Source organism: Podarcis erhardii, assembly GCF_964252035.2.
Source record: "Podarcis erhardii genome assembly, chromosome: 13".
In the NCBI taxonomy this organism is placed as follows: domain Eukaryota; kingdom Metazoa; phylum Chordata; class Lepidosauria; order Squamata; family Lacertidae; genus Podarcis; species Podarcis erhardii.
Window position 1 is genome coordinate 52,851,775 of NC_138502.1, and position 18,514 is coordinate 52,870,288.

Sequence of the window (18,514 nt, forward strand, 5' to 3'; positions counted from 1 at the left end):
CTTTGAGCCACTGAGGTATACATATACTTCCGCGCTTTCTCATCTCTGGCTTCAGAGGACGGATCACTTGACTTTGTAAGAAACCATTATGAAGAGAAATCATAAAAGATAATGCAGGGATTAGTCCTTTAATTGAATAGTTTTCCAAGCTGTGTAATGTCTCAAGCACACAAGCGTAAGATTGCTACCCCTTTTCCTAGTCCTGCACCTTTAGAGCAGCCTAAAATGTTCAGAGTGGCTTATTCAATAGAGCATGAGACTCTTAATGTCATGTCAGGAGCATGGATTTGAGCCCCACGCTGGGCTAAAGATTCCTGCATTGCAGGTAGTTGGAATACAGAGGTGCCAGGTTGCCCCTTACGATTGAGGGGGCCCATCGCGTGCCACATGTGAATGACGCCCCACACAGACAACCGCACATCGTCTGGAGGAGGCTGAGCACTCTGGAGGAGCCAGCTGCTGAAGCTGCAACACACCCTCTCAACACTGAGGAGGCCCAGCCCCTTTCTAACAAATAGTGAGGGGGCTAAAGACACCTCGGCCCCCTAGATTTAAGATGCCTGTTGGACTAGTATTAATTTGAAAATATGTTCCAGGTTTATACAAACAACAAAATCAATAGCAGGAAACAAAAATACCTTAATGTCTGGGTCCACATGAAATGCAAATGTATGAGGTGAAAAATTTCCTTTGACTTTAGGTGGAGCAGGTATAACTTTTACTGGACTTGTCCATCCTGAAAAAAATGTTGAATTTCTTGTGCTATGCAGCCTACTACAGTATTAAAGATTACAACTAAGATAAATAACTCTTATATTGCTACGTTAACTAACTTAAATGATTTTATGATGACTGTGGTGGTTACTGTGGTGGAAACAATGCAGTCTATGGCAGTAATTTGCCAAACTAATGTTATACCATGAAATGCTTGCAAACATACTTTCTAATGAGGGATGATATCAACAACTGAATGGTTGCCGCAGTCCACTTCAATGAGTTGAAGTGAATTTTGAGTTTGGCTGAGAAAATACCACAGAAAACCCTGAAGGAGCACTATAGGTCAAAAAGAGAGAGTGAAATCAATGGCTAGCAGACACAGTGAGAAAGTGGTCCCAAGATGCCGGGGAACCTAAGAGCCAGGTAACAACGAGGCAGAGTAATTGAAAGAGGGGGCAGAGCAGCTACTGAGAAGCAAGAACCTGAAGGAAGGGCAGGCAGAGGAGAAACAAAGGGCTTGACAAAATGAGCACTTAATAATGTGTGTGAGCTGCGGAGACGCATGTCAGGAGGGGCTGCATGACAGGAAACGGGGGGGGGGCACACAAAGGAAGACATGGTGGGCAGAGTTCGGGAAGAGCCATCAAGGAATAAAGATCCAAGGAACTGGGGCAGTGGGTGCATGGTTGAAGAAAAAAGGGGTTAAGAAGGAAGTTTGTTTGGGATCTAGAGAGCTAGACAGTGCCTTAACCTGGGGGGGGGGGAGCTGGGTTTTTTGCCCTGGGTGAAGCCTCCAGAGCAGCCCCATTGAGGCTCCCAGCCTGGGTGGGTGGGTATGTACACAAATGTGAGTGGGTGGGTGGGCCAAACTGGGTCTTTGGCCCGGTTAAAATAAAGCCTAGTTTCGTCCCTGGATCTAGAGACAAAAGAGACAGTGAGGTGCTGTCAGGAAGTAGACAGGAGGCTGGAGGTTATGACCAAGAGAGCCAATTGCTTATGTTTACCAGACCCAATAGGGTGCCATTTTCTTTACTGATGCTCCCCCTTTTAATATAATTTATATAACATTTTAAATTTGATGTTTTACAGTTTTTACTGTGTTTGTTCTTCAAACTCTCCCATGAAGTACATATTGTTCCTTTTATTTCCCTCCCACAGATATAGGTTACATCCACACCACACATTTAAAGAACTCTTATACCCTCCCTTCAGCTTCCCACAAAGAATCCTGGGAACTGTAGTTTGTAACAGGTGCTAAGCCTTGTCAGAACCTTAAACTAGTTCCCATGATCCTTTGGGGGAAGCAATGACCGAGTCCTTTCAATGTGTGGTGTGGATGTGACCTGAGGCCGGGGTGCGGTGATTTACCCAAGGCCACATAGTGAATCCATGGCAGAGGTGGGACTTGAAATTAAATTTAGCCTCTTAGATTAAAATGAACCACCAGCTCTCTTCTGCTTTAGATTAGTGAGCCTTTGGAACAACACAACGTATACTTTAGCAAACAGTTACATGATCTGAGTTGTTTGGACAGGCAAGCTATATCTCATCTTCTATATTCTTATGTTATAGCTAACAAACCACCTATCAATATTTAAATTTATTTGTTTTAAAAACTTAGATTTCTACCTACTTTCTTTATAAAATAAGTCAAGGTAGCTTACAACCACAAAATATCAAACAATATAAAAACAAAACAGGAAATAAAAATTGCAGCAACAGGAGCAGTCTATCACAATGGAGGGGGGAGGGGGAAATGTGCCTGTATATTGCAGCAACAACTTGTTGTCTCTGTCAGTGGAGCATAGATCATTCAGGATCAGGAGAGGGATGTGTGCATTTGCTCGCAGTGTCCTCAAAGGCAGTACTCCACTTTTCCCCTTTGAAGTGCATGACAGCATTTACTCATACTGCATGGAAGAAACCAAAAGGGTGCACCCAGAACCCTGTCTGAGGGAGGGTTAAGTCCGCCCTCTACATTTGATAAGCCCAGTACTGCACGGAGGAAACAGATTTTGCCCCTGCCAACGCCCTGCCAACTGAACTTAAGTAGAACCATGGTCAGCAGGGAAAAGGTTAAAAAACCCATTCCCCTCACCTGTTCTCCTTCAGCACTGCAACTTTTTCATTCACTAAGGGGAAAGTTAAATAAAACTCTGCGTAGCATGCATTTTGGCACTTTAAGGGACAACATTTATGTACCAAAGCTGCACCTTGCGTCCTTTCATCAGACAATATAGTGAATACAACGAGAACAGTAAAAGATAGCACCATGTACCTCCAAGTTTGGACCTGAGAGAAATATCTGGCACTGCTCTTGAGTTCCACTGCTGGTCCTGCTTTATCTCTTCCAATACCGAGAGTCTTCTGTTTGCAGGCTGGTGTGTCGTATGTGGGAAGGGGGCCGACGGTGGAGGCTGCACATCTTTACCATTCCCCAGGGGTTCCTTGTTTTTGCTATACATGATTTGGTTAGCTTCAACAGCACCTCCTGGGCTCACAAATCCTGAACAAGGGTCAATTATTGGCAGATCATCCCGATGTGGAGCTAAAAGGTAGGATTTATCTTCAGGTCGAATGAATGGATTGGATTTGAGAAAAGCATTACTGCATTTGTCGTGGAAACTGGTAAAAAGGTGTCTGTCTTCAGGTCCTCTCACAAAAGGCATATACATTCTCTTTAAGAGACCTTCATGCTGCTTCTGATGCATCTTGTGAGAATTGAAGTGGCTGAATTGCCTTGCAGTGACTCCAGAAGTCATAATTATTTTTGTATTGTTTCCAGGTAGAGATATATATTAGAGTCTTGATTGTTTTCTAATCCTGTCCAGGAATTCACACGGAAACTAACAGCACACCTAAAACCTTTCCAACTTATGGAAGAAAACACTACTTTAAAACCAAAGTAAAAGGAGATAGAAACCCGGAAGGGAACAGAGCTGTAAAATGAGAAGAGTCTCTTTGTTGCTTAGTGACAGTAGAACATGAGCACACAATGGAAGTTGTAGTGATGCATTTCATAGGGATCTGGATCCAGGAGAAATGCAGTGATCTTTCTGATCTATGAATGAAACAATCATTTTCTCTGCTTCACACACAAATTATATGCTTTTTTCTTCCCTACTGCAATGTTTTAAAATGTATTAAAGATTTAGATTGTCAAACATCAAAGTTCAAAATAATCACCTTATATATTGTTATAGATTTAGGGTAAGCCCTAGAAATTAATAAATGCTACGGTTTGGGTTGTTTGTGATATGATGGGAGAACACAAGCTGCAAAGGAATTCCTGAGCTACAGTGATCAAGGAATAATTGAGGGACAAGAACAATACAAGGGAACTCCTTCTGCCAGGTGTGAACAGAGACTGGGGATTTGGGAGATTGCCAGAGTAACTGCTCTGATGGAGAACAAGGGGTTTCTGGGAAGAAGGGGAAAGAGGAGCAAAGATTCATCTTTGGGGGAGGCTGGCTGCAGGCAGCCTGCGCTGCTACCTCTTGAAATGACTATGCCATAAGATCTGGACTCCCTCCGTGCAGACTGAATAAACCCTATTTCTTAAAGCCAGACAGTCTCCGCCGTGTCTTCTGTTCTCCAAAGGGACACAGACCCCATGGGCTCTTGCCTCCACTTGGCAGAGAGAGGGGCAGGCTTGTAACAAGAGGGACTTTTGTAACAATATTATAGTTTGGCCTTCCTCATCTTCCTGAGTGGTAATGTTTGAGGGTCAGGTCACCTTTTATAAGGTCAGCGAAGAAAGTGTACTAGAGCCCTCTGGTGCTTTGGGAATGTTTGTTTATCTCTTTTCAAAAGATTACTGTGAAGATAAATGAAAAATGAATTGCAAAGCTTTCCCTCTTTCTAACCCAGCACCACATTTAGTATGCTAATACTAGACTCATAGACTCATTTTTTCAAGTGCCTATCCGTATGTAGTAAAAAAAAGTGGTCACACACACACACACACACACACACACGGGTGCTGGGGAAGCCCAAGATTTGCAGTAGTACAAAATAAAAACTTTAGAAAAAATCCTAACAGAACCCCTTCAAAATAGCCCAATGAGACTTTGGTTCAGTGTGCATGGACTGCTGAATGTGTGTGGGGTAGACAGAAAACTAGGGAGAAGAGAGTCTCCTGAACAGAAGCACTCTACACAACAACATTTTATTGCAGGTCCATCTTGTAGATGCGAGTGCCAATGCTTACATTGCCAAAGCAACAATATCCTCATACAAGAGGAAGCTACCAGCGGATGTGGAGGGAATGCCAAGGTTTGCAGAAGTCCAAAGAAGCTTTAGAGGACAATATTCTAAAGGAAGAACCCCCTTCCATCCCCCCAAAAGAGCCCAGGAATAACTGAGCACACCATGACCACAGGATGTTGTGACTGACTCGTGGGGTGTGAAATGGAAAAAGGTGGGTAAAGGATTACAGTACAGTAGAGGACAGGGCAGACCTGATTAGAAGAATAAACAAGAATATTCCACAGTACTACAGTGTACTGTTGCTGGATCCACCTGTTCCTCTCCAATTCCACTTTCCTACACAATCTTTTAAAATGAATTTTTTTAATTAAAAAAAAAGCTGACCAAATTCCTTTATACTGCTTCCAAATCTACTGTGAAACACATCTTTTACCTGATAAGTTTGATAACAGATTTAATAAAAAAGCTAAAAGATTAATATTACTTGCACCGCCCCTCAAAAAACCCCAAGTGTGCTTAAAAAAATATATTGTACAGTGGTACCTCGGGTTACATATGCTTCAGGTTACAGACGCTTCAGGTTACAGATGCTTCAGGTTACATACTCCACTAACCCAGAAATAATACCTCGGGTTAAGAACTTTGCTTCAGGATGAGAAAAGAAGTCGTGCTCCAGCAGCACGGCAGCAGCGGGAGGCCCCATTAGCTAAAGTGGTGCTTCAGGTTAAGAGCAGTTTCAGGTTAAGAAGAGACCTCCGGAATGAATTAAGTATGTAACCCGAGGTACCACTGAATACTCTTTTTAATAATATAAGAAGAGATCTAATGGATCAGGCCAAAGGCCCACCTAGTTCAGCACCCTATTTTCAGTGGCCAACCAGATGTCTATGGAAGCCTGCAAGCAGGACCTTCTCTTTTAAAAAAGATAATAAATTTTATTTAATTAACATATAGACAAGGCAATTTAAAAAGAATATGACAGCAGATGACTGGTACATCTGTTTATAACATCCTGGCGATTAACATTTGACTGATAAGTTTTTTTACGGCATTGTTCAGTATCTAAACCAATATTCCATTTCCGATTCTGGATCGCAGAACTGTTAGGTGGTGAGTGAATGCAGCGACTATTAGAGCAGTATCTGGGCATGGGGAACTTTTGTTGTCCCCTACCCACCCCACTGTGGGACTGCAACTCATCCCTGGTCATTGGCCACACAGGCTGAGGCGGACGGCGGACGCAGCTCAGCATCATCCAAAGGGTCCAAAGTCCCCGGCTTCTGCTTGCCCACACCTCCATTTGCCTGTGCTTTCTAGGCATTGGTCTGAGAGGTTTACTGCTCACTGCATCATTTTCCCTGGGAAAACCTGCTGTTTACTGCTGAATTGGAGCAAACATCATCTGCAGGAAACCCGATTGATGTTTGCTGTGTTTCAACAGTAAACAGTGGGTTTTCTGGGGGAAAGCGGCGGCACAAGTGGTGGAGAACACAGGACCAGTGGAAGTGTGGGTGAGCCCTCAGTTGCCCCTGGCATATCTTGATGAAAGAGAAAGTCTTGAAGGACAGAGGACTTAACTTTCAGGCAGGCTTTTAAGCTCAGGCACTTAGCAAAATAAGGTTACATGGATGATTGTTTAAAAGCTAATGAATTCCTTCTTTCCAAGAAGGCTTCTTACACACTCTGCCTGCAGCTGCTACACTCTACCAAAATGCTGGTTCTGCCACAGGGTCATTTGCTCAAACCACTGGCTCGGCCGTTGCTCTATTGTCTCAAGCTGCTCAAGGAGCGTTGCTGTTCCTCCGTCCATCTTGATTCAGGCACACTTTGCTCACAGGCCCTCCTCCAGAAAACGCGGACCCCACTTCTAACCCCCGTGTTGCACGCCACTCCAAATCTCTGAGCAGTGCGAGGTTCCAGGCACTCATCCAGGGTCTGTGTTTCCTTTTGTACAGCAGACACGGTGGTGTCTTTATGACATAAGACTTATTTATGCATATACAGTCGGGTTACAGACGATTCAGGTTGTGCGTTTTCGGGTTGTGCACCGCGCCAAACCCGGAAGTACCGGAACAGGTTACTTTTGGGTTTCGGCACTCGTGCATGAGCAGAAGTGCTAAATCGCGCTTGGCGGGTGCACAGAAGAACTGAATCACAACCTGTGCATGCGCAGACATGGAGCTGCGGCTTGCGAACGTGCCTCCCACACGGATTGCGTTCACAACTTGGGTCCACTGTATACAACCTGAGTCTATGGTGGAGGGGCTGACAGCATTAACACCCTAAAAGATGCAGCCGTTGTGGCTCCCTCACTTCTTGCTCTACGGTTTCCCGGCCTGCTGTTTCCCACTTCTAGTTCACCTCCCTCTCCTCTGCCCTTTCGTCTTCTTCTTGTCCTTTTTAACTAACAGCTGAGGGAGGGTATCTGCAAAGAACCCCTTCCTCTCTTCCCTTGACGGCCCATCACCCAGGCCATCACCTGGCTTGATCCAGGGGTCCCCTCTCCCCCCCCCCCCACATATCCTCCTCCTCCTCCTCCTCCTCCATCATTCAGTTGATAGGCTGCCCTTCATGGAAGACCGCAGGGCCTTTGCTGAGGCCAGAGCGGAACCTTCCGAGGCGCCTCCGCCGCCCTGCCTGCCTCCCCCCCCTCCCCCCGCCTCCGAGGGCCGCGTCAAAAAGGCCAGGCCGACCAATCAAAGGCGAGCGCGCTTGCGCTTGCGCTTCAAGTCTTGGCGCGTGAAAAGCAGCGGCGCTAAGAAGGGCGAGAAAGAGGGCGGGGCGCGAGGCGGAAAGCCCGCCAATGCTCTGCGGCTGCGCAGAACCCCGGGGCGCGCGGCGGTGGTTCTCCTCGGGCGGCGGCGGCCATTGTGACGAGGGGCGTCGAAGGCGGGCGGTTAACGACCTGGCTGCGCTCCCGCCCTGGCTGGGGAAAGAGCGCGAGCGGCAGCAGGAGGCGCCTTTTCCGGCGGGGGAAATGCGGCGCCTGCGGCGGAGGAGGCTCGCGCCGCCGCCTCGCACCTTCCTCTGCGCGCCGCTGCTGGTGGTGGCGCTCTCGGTGCTGCAGGGCCTCGCCTCAGGTGAGGGGGCGCTTCCATCTGGCCCGGAGGGGCCTCAGGCGAAGCCAGTGCCCTCCTCGCCTATCAGCTTCTCCTCGAGATGTGCAGAAAGTGCGCCCCGTGCGCCCCGATCCTCAGAGTGCCAAGCTTCCTTTTGCTTTTGAATTGAGGCTTCTGGCATTTATAACTATATAGGAGGCGAGCGCGCAGACCTTTGCTCGCGTTTGTTTAGTGCAAAACGTAACTGCTCCCATACGTATTTCCCCAACTTCCTCCCAGAAATACTCCCGCAGTTGTTCATGATGGTGAGGAGGATGCCGTGAGAGAGTAAACGGGGACCTGGGGATTCTGAACAGTGAAAGGGTGGAAGTGTGGGTGCAAACTGTTTCAAAAGAGAGGAGGATCTCTCAAGAAGTCAAGGCTTAAAAAAAGAGCAATATATTATTGATTTATTAAATTAATATACTGTACCACCCTTCATCTGAAAATCTCAGAGCAGTATATAATTGAAAGTGGTGGGCCAGATAACAAAGAATGGGTACCATAAGCCTACCAAGACCTGATTCTTGTTAGAAATGCTAAGAAAGCACTATACTGTATTTGGAGCAATAACAAGAAAGGAAGGTGATTTATTAAATTTTTATACTACCCTATACCCACAAGTCTCAGAAACCCAAGAACAAACCTTGGCTTTACATTGTGGTTTGGAGAGAAACAAACCACAAACACTGATTTGGATATCCGGCTAAGCCAAGTTCATGGTTGTGTTGCTCTTGGGTGGACAAATAGAGGAATGCTAGAGCTTGTGTTTAAACATATCACACCTTGATTTAGCATTATGTAAATGAAGACAGTGTGTGTCTTAGCTAATCATAAGCTAAAGCATGACTTGAAAAACTTGGTATCTGAAGAAGTGTGCATGCACATGGAAGCTCATACCAACAATAAACTTAGTTGGTCTCTAAGGTGCTACTGGAAGCAATTTTTTAATTTTGTTTCAACTATGGCAGACCAACAAGACTACCTACCTGTAACTTGAAAAACTTATACTGCATTAATGGGCAGATTGTGGCCAAATCATAATAGTTGCACTCCATTTATGCTAGTCGGGTTGCTTCTGGAGTACTGTGTCTAGTTTTGGATGCCACATTTTAAGGACATTTACCCAACTGGAGCTGGTCCAGAGAAGGGTGATCAGGATGGGGGTGGGGGGCTGGAAACCAAGTCCTATGAGAAACAGCTGACATGTTTAGCATGGACAAGAGAAATTTAAGGAGGAACATGATAGCAGTCCTCAAATCTCTCAAGGGCTGTTACAACAGAAGATTGAAAATATTTGTTTTCTGTTTCTTCAAAGGACAGGAATATAATGTTATTATTGTTTAGTCGTGTCAGACTCTTCGTGACCCCATGGACCAGAGCACGCCAGGCCCTCCTGTCTTCCACTGCCTCCCGCAGTTTGGTCAAACTCATGCTGGCAGCTTCAAGAACACTGTCCAACCATCTCATCCTCTGTCGTCCCCTTCTCCTTGCGCCCTCCATCTTTCCCAACATCAGGGTCTTTTCCAGGGAGTCTTCTCTTCTCATGAGGTAGCCAAAGTATTGGAGCCTCAGCTTCAGGATCTGTCCTTCCAGTGAGCACTCAGGGCTGATTTTCTTAAGAATGGATAGGTTTGATCTTCTTGCAGTCCATGGGACTCTCAAGAGTCTCCTCCAGCACCATAATTCAAAAGCATCAGTTCTTCGGCGATCAATCTTTATGGTCCAGCGCTCACTTCCATACATCACTACTGGGAAAACCATAGCTTTAACTATACGGACCTTTGTTGGCAAGGAGATGTCTCTGCTTTTTAAGATGCTGTCTAAGTTTGTCATTGCTTTTCTCCCAAGAAGCAGGCGTCTTTTAATTTCATTACTGCTGTCACCATCTGCAGTGATCATGGCGCCCAAGAAAGTAAAATCTCTCACTGCCTCCATTTATTCCCCTTCTATTTGCCAGGAGGTGATGGGCCCAGTGGCCATGATCTTCGTTTTTTGGATGTTGAGCTTCAGGCCATATTTTGCGCTCTCCTCTTTCACCCTCATTAAAAGGTTCTTTGATTCCTCCTCACTTTCTGTCAACAAGGTTGTGTCATCTGAGGTTGTTGATATTTCTTCCGGCAATCTTAATTCCGGCTTGGGATTCATCCAGCCCAGCCTTTCGCATGATGAATTCTGCATATAAGTTAAATAAGCAGGGAGACAATATACAGCCTTGTCGTACTCCTTTCCCAATTTTGAACCAATCAGTTGTTCCATATCCAGTTCTAACTGTAGCTTCTTGTCCCACATAGAGATTTCTCAGGAGACAGATGAGGTGATCAGGCACTCCCATTTCTTTAAGAACTTGCCATAGTTTGCTGTGGTCGACACAGTCAAAGGCTTTTGCATAGGAATAGAATAGAATAGGTGGAAATTGCAGGGAAGTAGATTTTGGCTAAAGATTAGAAGGAACTTAAAGGTAAGAGTGCTTGACAGTGAAACTGCTGCATGAGGTGGGTTACCTCTCCTGAAAGTTTTAAAATATTTGAACAGAGATTCAACAGGCATCTGTCAGGCTTCGGCAACCCAGTCATATGGACAAGTAAAATAATAATAATAATAATAATGCAATCTTGGATTGCATATCCTGCACTGATAGCAGGTTGGACTAGTAGGTGACTCCCAACTCATTAATTCTGTGATTTCCTTGCCTGGTTTATGGTTATCAGGACAAGTAGACTGCTGCCTTTTTGTAAATAGTTGCCTAAGAGCTCATCCCCCCACATACCGTATTTTTCTGTGTATAAGATGACCCTTATTTTTTTTAACCCGAAATTAAGTTATTTAGCTTTGGGGGTGGTGGGGGAGGTCACTTCTGCCAATCGTTCACCTGCCTGCCTGCCACTGCTGATCGCTTGCCACTCCCAATTGCACACCTCGCCACAGCAACCAATTGCCCGCTTGCCGCCACCAACAGCCCACTTGCCGCAGCTGCCAATCGCCTGACCACTTCGCCACAGCTGCCAATCGCCTGACCACTTGCCACAACCAATTGCCAGCAGGCCTGGCCGCAGCCGCCAATTGCTGCTGCCAATCTCCTGCTTGATGCTGCCATTAATCGCACATCCCTCCCTCTGCATTTGCACCCAATTTTTGCCTAATTTTTTAAAGCAAAAAGCATCATCTTACACATGGAAAAAAACGGTATTTCTGTCAGTGGCTGATTAACCTGTGGCCTTCCAGGTGCTGTTGGGCTATAGTATAGCTCCCTTTGCCCTGCCCATTGGTCATGCTGGCTGAGGCTGGTGGGTATTGGGAGCCCAACAACATCTGGAGGACTGCCAGTTAATTCCTCTTGCCCTACATGTAGGGCAAATTTTCCTGCCTACAAACACTGGTCATGCCTGTGCTGCTGCACCCATAGAGCTCACAACCCAGAAAGTCCTACATGTTACGTGGGGTAAAACTTTATTCTAGTAAATAAAACGGTACCAGGTCCTGAGTCAAACATCCTTATGTGCCGGCAATGGGTTTCAGCTATGTCCACAAGGTTCTTCCTGCTGAATAGACGGACAAGGGACATAGTGGGTATATATTTTTTTAAAATTTTACATTTATATCATCCAAAGACTTCAAAGAGACTCTCAATTGGCCTAAACTGGAAGTCCCAAACCAGTGCCTGCGGGTGCCATGGTGGAAGCCTTTCAGGGCAACTGGGGGACATGTATCATCACTCAGCTGTTGTTTCCCACCAGCCATGTGGAGCTTCTGGCAGGCACTTCCTCTTCCTCACAAAGGGCCTATATTCCACTGGGGGGCAATATAGGGATAGCCTTACTTGCTCAGCATTGTTGCCCACTAGCCATATGGAGCTTTTGGCAGGTAGTTCCTTTACTCTTTTGATGGACTTTTCTGAAGTTCCCCGCAGGGCTCCCCTTGCTGTGGATAGCAGCCTCCCGCCCAGCGCGAGGGGCGCCCTGAAGCAGAGCGCCCCACGCGCCGGGCAGACATCCGCAGCGTGGGGAGCCCTGCAGGAGTTCCCCGCAAGGGCTCCCCATGCTGCGGATAGCAGCCTGCCGCCCGGCGCGACACGCACCCTGAAGCAGAGCGCCCCTCGCGCCGGGCAGACATCCGCAGTGTGGGGAGCCCTGCAGGAGTTCCCCGCAGGGCTCCCCCCGCTGCGGATAGCAGCCTCCCACCCGGCGCGACGGGCGCCCTGAACCAGAGCGCCCCTCGCGCCGGGCAGACATCCGCAGCGAGGGGAGCCCTGCAGGGAACTCCTGCAGGGCTCCCCTCGCTGTGGATAGCAGCCTGCCGCCCGGCGCGAGAAGCGCCCTGAAGCAGAGCGCCCCTCCCGCCGGGCAGACATCCGCAGCGTGGGGAGCCCTGCTGGAGTTCCCCGCAGGGCTCCCCTCGCTGCGGATAGCAGCCTGCTGCCCGGCGCGAATGGCGACCTGAAGCAGAGCGCCCCTCACGCCGGGCAGACATCCGCAGTGTGGGGAGCCCTGCAGGAGTTCCCCGTAGGGCTCCCCTCGCTGCGGATAGCAGCCTGCCGCCCGGTGGGCAGGGTGCGCTGAAGCACAGCGCGCCGGGCAGACATCGGCCAGCCCCACAAGCTTGAGGGACAGCAGGGAGGCGCAGCGCCGCCATCCCGCTGTTCCTCGACCTGGTTCGGTTTCCCCAACCTGGTTTTGGGGGGGAAATAAAGGAAAAAAATTTTTCCTTTATTTCCCCCCAAAAAAACTAGGTGCATCCTATGGGACGGAGCGTCCTATGGGACGAAAAATACGGTATATTTCTTTTCTCAAGGAAAATGTTCTACATTTTAAAGAACTGGTTTTGTTTTGGTTTTCAGTCTTTTATACTGTTTCTGAACTTTGATTTGATGATTTTTTGTAGAATTTAAAAAATAACATAATGTTTAAAAATAAACATATATGCATAATGTTGGTGCATTACCGAGCTTTTTTATCAGTTCATTTATAAATAAATAGACGGTGTGTACTGAAAACATGCTCAAAGAAGTTTGATGTATACTCAATAAATCAGTTTTTTTATTTATACTACTAGTATTTTGTATTAGCAGTTAAAGTGCTCCATCTTGTGGCTCTAGCTACTGCATGTTTTTTCTGTTCAGAAAATCTGAAACTAAAAACTTAGAAATATTGAACAGATGGGATGAAAGTAGCTTGAATAATAGATCAAGCTCAGGATGCTTGACAAGCACAGGTATGTTGCTCAAAATAAAACCCCCCAAACCACTTTTCATATTTCGACTGATGTTATTTGTTGTTTATATAATATGATTATAATATAATATAATATAAATATGTATAATTATATTATATTATGTAAAATTATTATATTATATTATATCATATATTATATTATATTATATTATATTATATTATATTATATTATATTATTATATTATATTATATTATATTATATTATATTATATTATATTATATTATATTATATTATATTATATTATATTATATTATATTATATTATATTATGATGTTATTTGTTGTTTATATTTGTTATTATAAGTGCAAGTAGATAAATAGGTACCGCTCCGGCGGGAAGGTAAACGGCGTTTCTGTGCACTGCTCTGGTTCTCCAGAAGCGGCTTAGTCATGCTGGCCACATGACCCGGAAGCTGTACGCCGGCTCCCCCGGCCAATAAAGCGAGATGAGCGCCGCAACCCCAGAGTCGGCTGGACCTAATGGTCCACGACTGGACCTAATGGTCAGGGGTCCCTTTACCTTTACCTGTTCGTTGTTTAACAAACACTCAATTTTATATGCAATGGATTCAGAAGTTTTAAGGTCAAATTAAGTTAATTTTATGGACGCGGGTGGCGCTGTGGGTTAAACCACAGAGCCTAGGACTTGCTGATCAGAAGGTCGGTGGTTCGAACCCCCGCGACAGGGTGAGCTCCCGTTGCTCGGTCCCTGCTCCTGCCAACCTAGCAGTTTGAAAGCACGTCAAAGTGCAAGTACTGTAGATAAATAGGTACCGCTCCGGCGGGAAGGTAAACGGCGTTTCCATGCACTGCTCTGGTTCACTTAGTTATGCTGGCCACATGACCCGGAAGCTGTACGCCGGCTCCCTTGGCCAATAAAGCGAGATGAGTGCCGCAACCCCAGAGTCGGCCATGATTGGACCTAATGGTCAGGGGTCCCTTTACCTTAAGTTAATTTTATCAGATGGGATCACATTGACTCTGGTAGCAATTAGATTAAAACTTCCAAGATGTAAGAACTTGTTGAAGTTTTGTGGTCCTAGGCTTAGAAGAAATCACTACTCAAATGATAGAGTTCTAAAAGTGTTTTGATGTTTTGCTTGTTTAGCCCCCCGCCCTTTATGGTGCAGTCCCTATAAACACATCTACTCATAAATCCTATTAAGCTCAGTTGGCTTATTCCCATGTAACTAGTTGCTTGTTAAATATTTATATCACCGCTATAATTCTCTCCTGTAAATAACACCCAAGGAAATATACAAATAATTATATTAATTAGATTTAAAATTTCTATTCCAGAAACATTAATACAAGGGTCTTATTTATTAATCCATTTATTAAAGTTTGCTGTCTCAATAATACGGAATTGTGATTCAGTAAGTGCTGTGAAATCTTAAATGTGTTGAATATTCAGTATCAAAGATCTATTTTAATATAAACATAGCAGAGTTTTAGAAAAAAGAAATAAAGCAGTATCTTTCACATTAATATATTAACTAGTAGATAAACCATGACAAACCAATGATTAGTCTGGAGTTAACACATAGTTAAGCACACAAGCCTATTGTGCCAAAGGCCATATGGGATTTCCTGTTAATTTCAGAGTTTATCCATAATTGCAAACCTTTTCTTTAGCTAGATCAGATCTCTTCATGTTTGACGCTTGTAAAATCAGGAGCTTTGGTAGTTTTGCTGAGACCATCTTGCACTTTGCAATAGGAAATTTATTTACTGAATATAGAATATGTTTAAAGTACAGTTGCACCTTGCTTTTCAAATGGAATCTGTTTGGGAAATCCGTTCAACTTCTGAAAATGTTCAAAAACCAAGGTGCAGCTTCTGATTTTTTTAAAAAAATGATATTTATTAAAGTTTCGAATAAACACATATAAACACAGACAACAATAAAAACATAAACCAACAAACCAAAAACAAGTATAAATTCAAACCTTATTTTCTAAACCTAATTTCCCCGACCTCCTCACACCTCCCCCTTCTGTATTCTAATCTCATTTATCTTATCAGCAAATCCATTCCCATATTTCCCATAGTTTTTGATAATTCTATTCTTTTTCCTTAATCAACGCCCCTGCAAACCACTAATTTTTAAACCCATATCTTTTTAGCCTTCATTAATTTTATAATGTTTATTAAGATAGTCTTTGAACTTCTTCCAATCTTCTTCCACTGTCTCTTTGTCCTGGTCTCGGATTCTGCCAGTCATCTCTGCCAGTCCCATATAATCTGTCATCTTCATCTGCCATTCTTCCAGGGTGGGTAGATCTGGTGTCTTCCAATACTTTGCAATAAGAATCCTTGCTGCTGTAGTAGCATACATAAAAAAAGTTCTGTCCTTCTTTAACACCACATGGCTTACCATACCCAGGAGAAAGGCCTCTGGTTTCTTCAAGAAGGTATATTTAAATACCTTTTTCATTTCGTTACATATCATTTCCCAGAAAGCCTTAATCCTTGGGCATGTCCACCAGAGGTGAAAAAATGTACCTTCATTTTCTTTACATTTCCAACATTTGTTATCTGATAAGTGGTAAATTTTTGCAAGCTTGACTGGGGTCATGTACCACCTATAGATCATTTTCATAATATTCTCTCTCAAGGCATTACATGCTGTGAATTTCATACCGGTGGTCCACAACCTTTCCCAGTCAGCGAACATAATGTTATGACCAATATCTTGTGCCCACTTAATCATAGCTGATTTAACTGTTTCATCCTGTGTATTCCATTTCAACAGCAAGTTATACATTTTTGACAAATTCTTAGTTTTGGATTCTAACAACTCTGTTTCCAGTTTTGATTTTTCCACCTGAAAGCCAATTTTCCTGTCCAACTTATAGACCTCCAGTATTTGGTAATAATGAAGCCAGTCTCGCACTTTGTCTTTTAGATTCTCAAAACTCTGCAATTTCCACTTATTGCCCTCCTGTTCTAAAATTTCACAATATTTTGGCCATTTAGCCTCCATATTAAGTTTTTTCAAAGCTTTTGCCTCCATTGGTGACAGCCACCTTGGAGTTTTATTCTCCAGCAAGTCTTTATATTTAATCCAGACATTATACAATGCTTTCCTGACAATATGGTTTTTAAAACCTTTATGAGCCTTGTCGTACCACAAATATGCATGCCACCCAAAGAAACTGTTAAATCCTTCCAAATCTAAAATGTCTGTGTTCTCGAGAAGCAGCCAGTCCTTTAGCCAGCAGAAAGCTGCTGATTCATAATAAAGTTTCAAATCTGGCAGGGCAAATCCCCCTCTTTCCTTTGCATCAGTTAAAATCTTGAATTTTATCCTGGGCTTTTTGCCCTGCCAGATAAATTTAGAGATATCTTGCTGCCAACCCTTGAAACATTCCATCTTGTCCACAATTTGCAAAGTTTGGAACAAAAACAACATTCTAGGCAATACATTCATCTTTATAACTGCTATTCGACCAGACAAGGAAAGCTTCAAATTTGACCAGATTTCTAGGTCTTTTTTCACTTGTTTCCAACATTTCTCATAGTTATCTTTAAATAAATTCATATTTTTAGCTGTCATATTGATCCCCAAATATTTTACACTCTTAACCACAGTTAAACCTGTCTCATTCTGAAACTTCTCTTTCTCAATAACTGTTAAATTTTTCTCTAATACCTTAGTTTTTGACTTATTCAATTTAAATCCTGCCACATGACCAAATTCTTGCATCAATTCCAGAACTCTTTTAGTACTAGATTCTGGCTCTTGTAATGTAAGTACCAGGTCATCTGCAAAAGCTCTCAATTTATATTGTTTCGCTCCGACCTGAACCCCTTTAACCAGCTGGTCCTTTCTTATCATGTTCAACAAAACCTCCAGGACCGAAATAAAGAGTAACGGGGAGATTGGGCACCCCTGGCGTGTCCCTTTCTCTATTTTAAGTTCTTCCGTGATCACATTGTTCACTATAAGTTTAGCCTTTTGTTCAGAATATATTGCGCCTATACCGTTTTCAAACCCTTGGCCTACCCCCATACCCTGGAGATTCTTCTTCATAAAGGTCCAAGAAATGTTGTCAAAAGCTTTCTCCGCGTCCACAAATATCAAAACAGCTTTTGTATTTATATTAACTTCTAACATTTCCAAAATGTCTATTATATTCCTTACATTATCTGATAAATGTCTTCTCGGGAGAAAGCCTGCTTGGTCACTATGAATCTCCCCCATCAATACTTTTTTCAATCTTCTAGCTAAAATGTCAGCAAAGATTTTGTAATCCACATTTAGTAAATAAATTGGGCGGTAGTTCTTAAGTTGGGTCTTCTCAGTCTCTGTCTTCGGTATAAGCGTGATGTAGGCCTCTTTCCACGTTTCAGGTGCCTTTTTCCCCTCAAGAATTTCGTTACAGACTTCCTTCAAAGGTTGTAATATCCATTCCTTTAAAGCTTTGTAGTATTTGGAAGTCAGTCCATCAGGCCCCGGAGATTTGCCCAGTTGCATACTTTGAATGGCACTCTCTATTTCTTGTTCCGTTATTTTCTGGTTCAGAAGTACTTTACCCTCACTTGAAATTTCCTTCAATCCATTTTTCTCCAAAAATTGTTCTATATCAGAGTCTTTTTTTGGCCCTTGTGCATACAGTTGTTTAAAGTATCTCTGGAAACAACTTCTAATTTCAGTTGGATTATAAATGTTCTTTCCATCCACTTCCAAATTTGTCACTGTGTTCAATTTTTGTCTCTTCTTCAATTGCCAAGCCAGGAATTTACCACATTTATCAGCAGATTCAAAGGTCTTCTGTCTCATTTGTTTAATTTTCCATTCTATTTCTTGGTTCATCAATTCCATATGCTGAACCTGATATAATTTAATTTCTCTCAAGATCTCCTGAGACTTTGGTTTTGATCTTAATTTCTTTTCTCCTTCTTTTATCTTTTCCAAAATCTTATCCTTTTTCGCATTCTGGCTTCTCTTTTTTATTGCATTTTGTTGTATCAAGAACCCTCTCATAACGGCTTTACTTGCATCCCAGATTACTCTTTTTTCAACATTGGTCTTCAAGTTGATCTCAAAGTAGTCTCTCAATGTTTTTTGGGCCTTTTTACAGAATTCTTTATCTCTGAATAGGGTGTCATTCATTCTCCATCTGAAGGTGCCAGCTGTTGTTTGGTTCATTTCCATCTTCACGGCGTTATGGTCAGAGCATGTTTTTGGGCAGATTTCCACTTTTTTTATCTTTGGTGCCAATCCTCTAGTAACCCACATTTGGTCAATTCTAG

At 43.7% G+C, this 18,514-nt stretch overlaps 2 protein-coding genes across 4 annotated transcripts in view; one reads left to right on the plus strand and one right to left on the minus strand.

Annotated features, from left to right (window-relative positions):
• Positions 1 to 7,081, minus strand: part of SPMIP7 (sperm microtubule inner protein 7) — a 30,007-nt gene extending 22,926 nt beyond the window's left edge. Inside the window, exons 1-4 of the mRNA XM_081835103.1 lie at positions 6,605 to 7,081; positions 2,996 to 3,609; positions 631 to 736; positions 1 to 66 (exon numbers count right to left, since the gene is read on the minus strand). Coding sequence (XP_081691229.1) covers positions 1 to 66; positions 631 to 736; positions 2,996 to 3,479 — 656 coding nt within the window. The 5' untranslated portion in view covers positions 3,480 to 3,609; positions 6,605 to 7,081. The remainder of the gene's footprint in view (positions 67 to 630; positions 737 to 2,995; positions 3,610 to 6,604) is intronic.
• Positions 7,082 to 7,793: 712 nt separating this feature from the next.
• Positions 7,794 to 18,514, plus strand: part of ZPBP (zona pellucida binding protein) — a 42,535-nt gene continuing 31,814 nt past the window's right edge. For all 3 annotated transcript variants that reach the window (XM_081835107.1, XM_081835108.1, XM_081835109.1), the window contains exon 1: positions 7,794 to 8,006. In XM_081835107.1, coding sequence (XP_081691233.1) covers positions 7,904 to 8,006 — 103 coding nt within the window. In that variant the 5' untranslated portion in view covers positions 7,794 to 7,903. The remainder of the gene's footprint in view (positions 8,007 to 18,514) is intronic.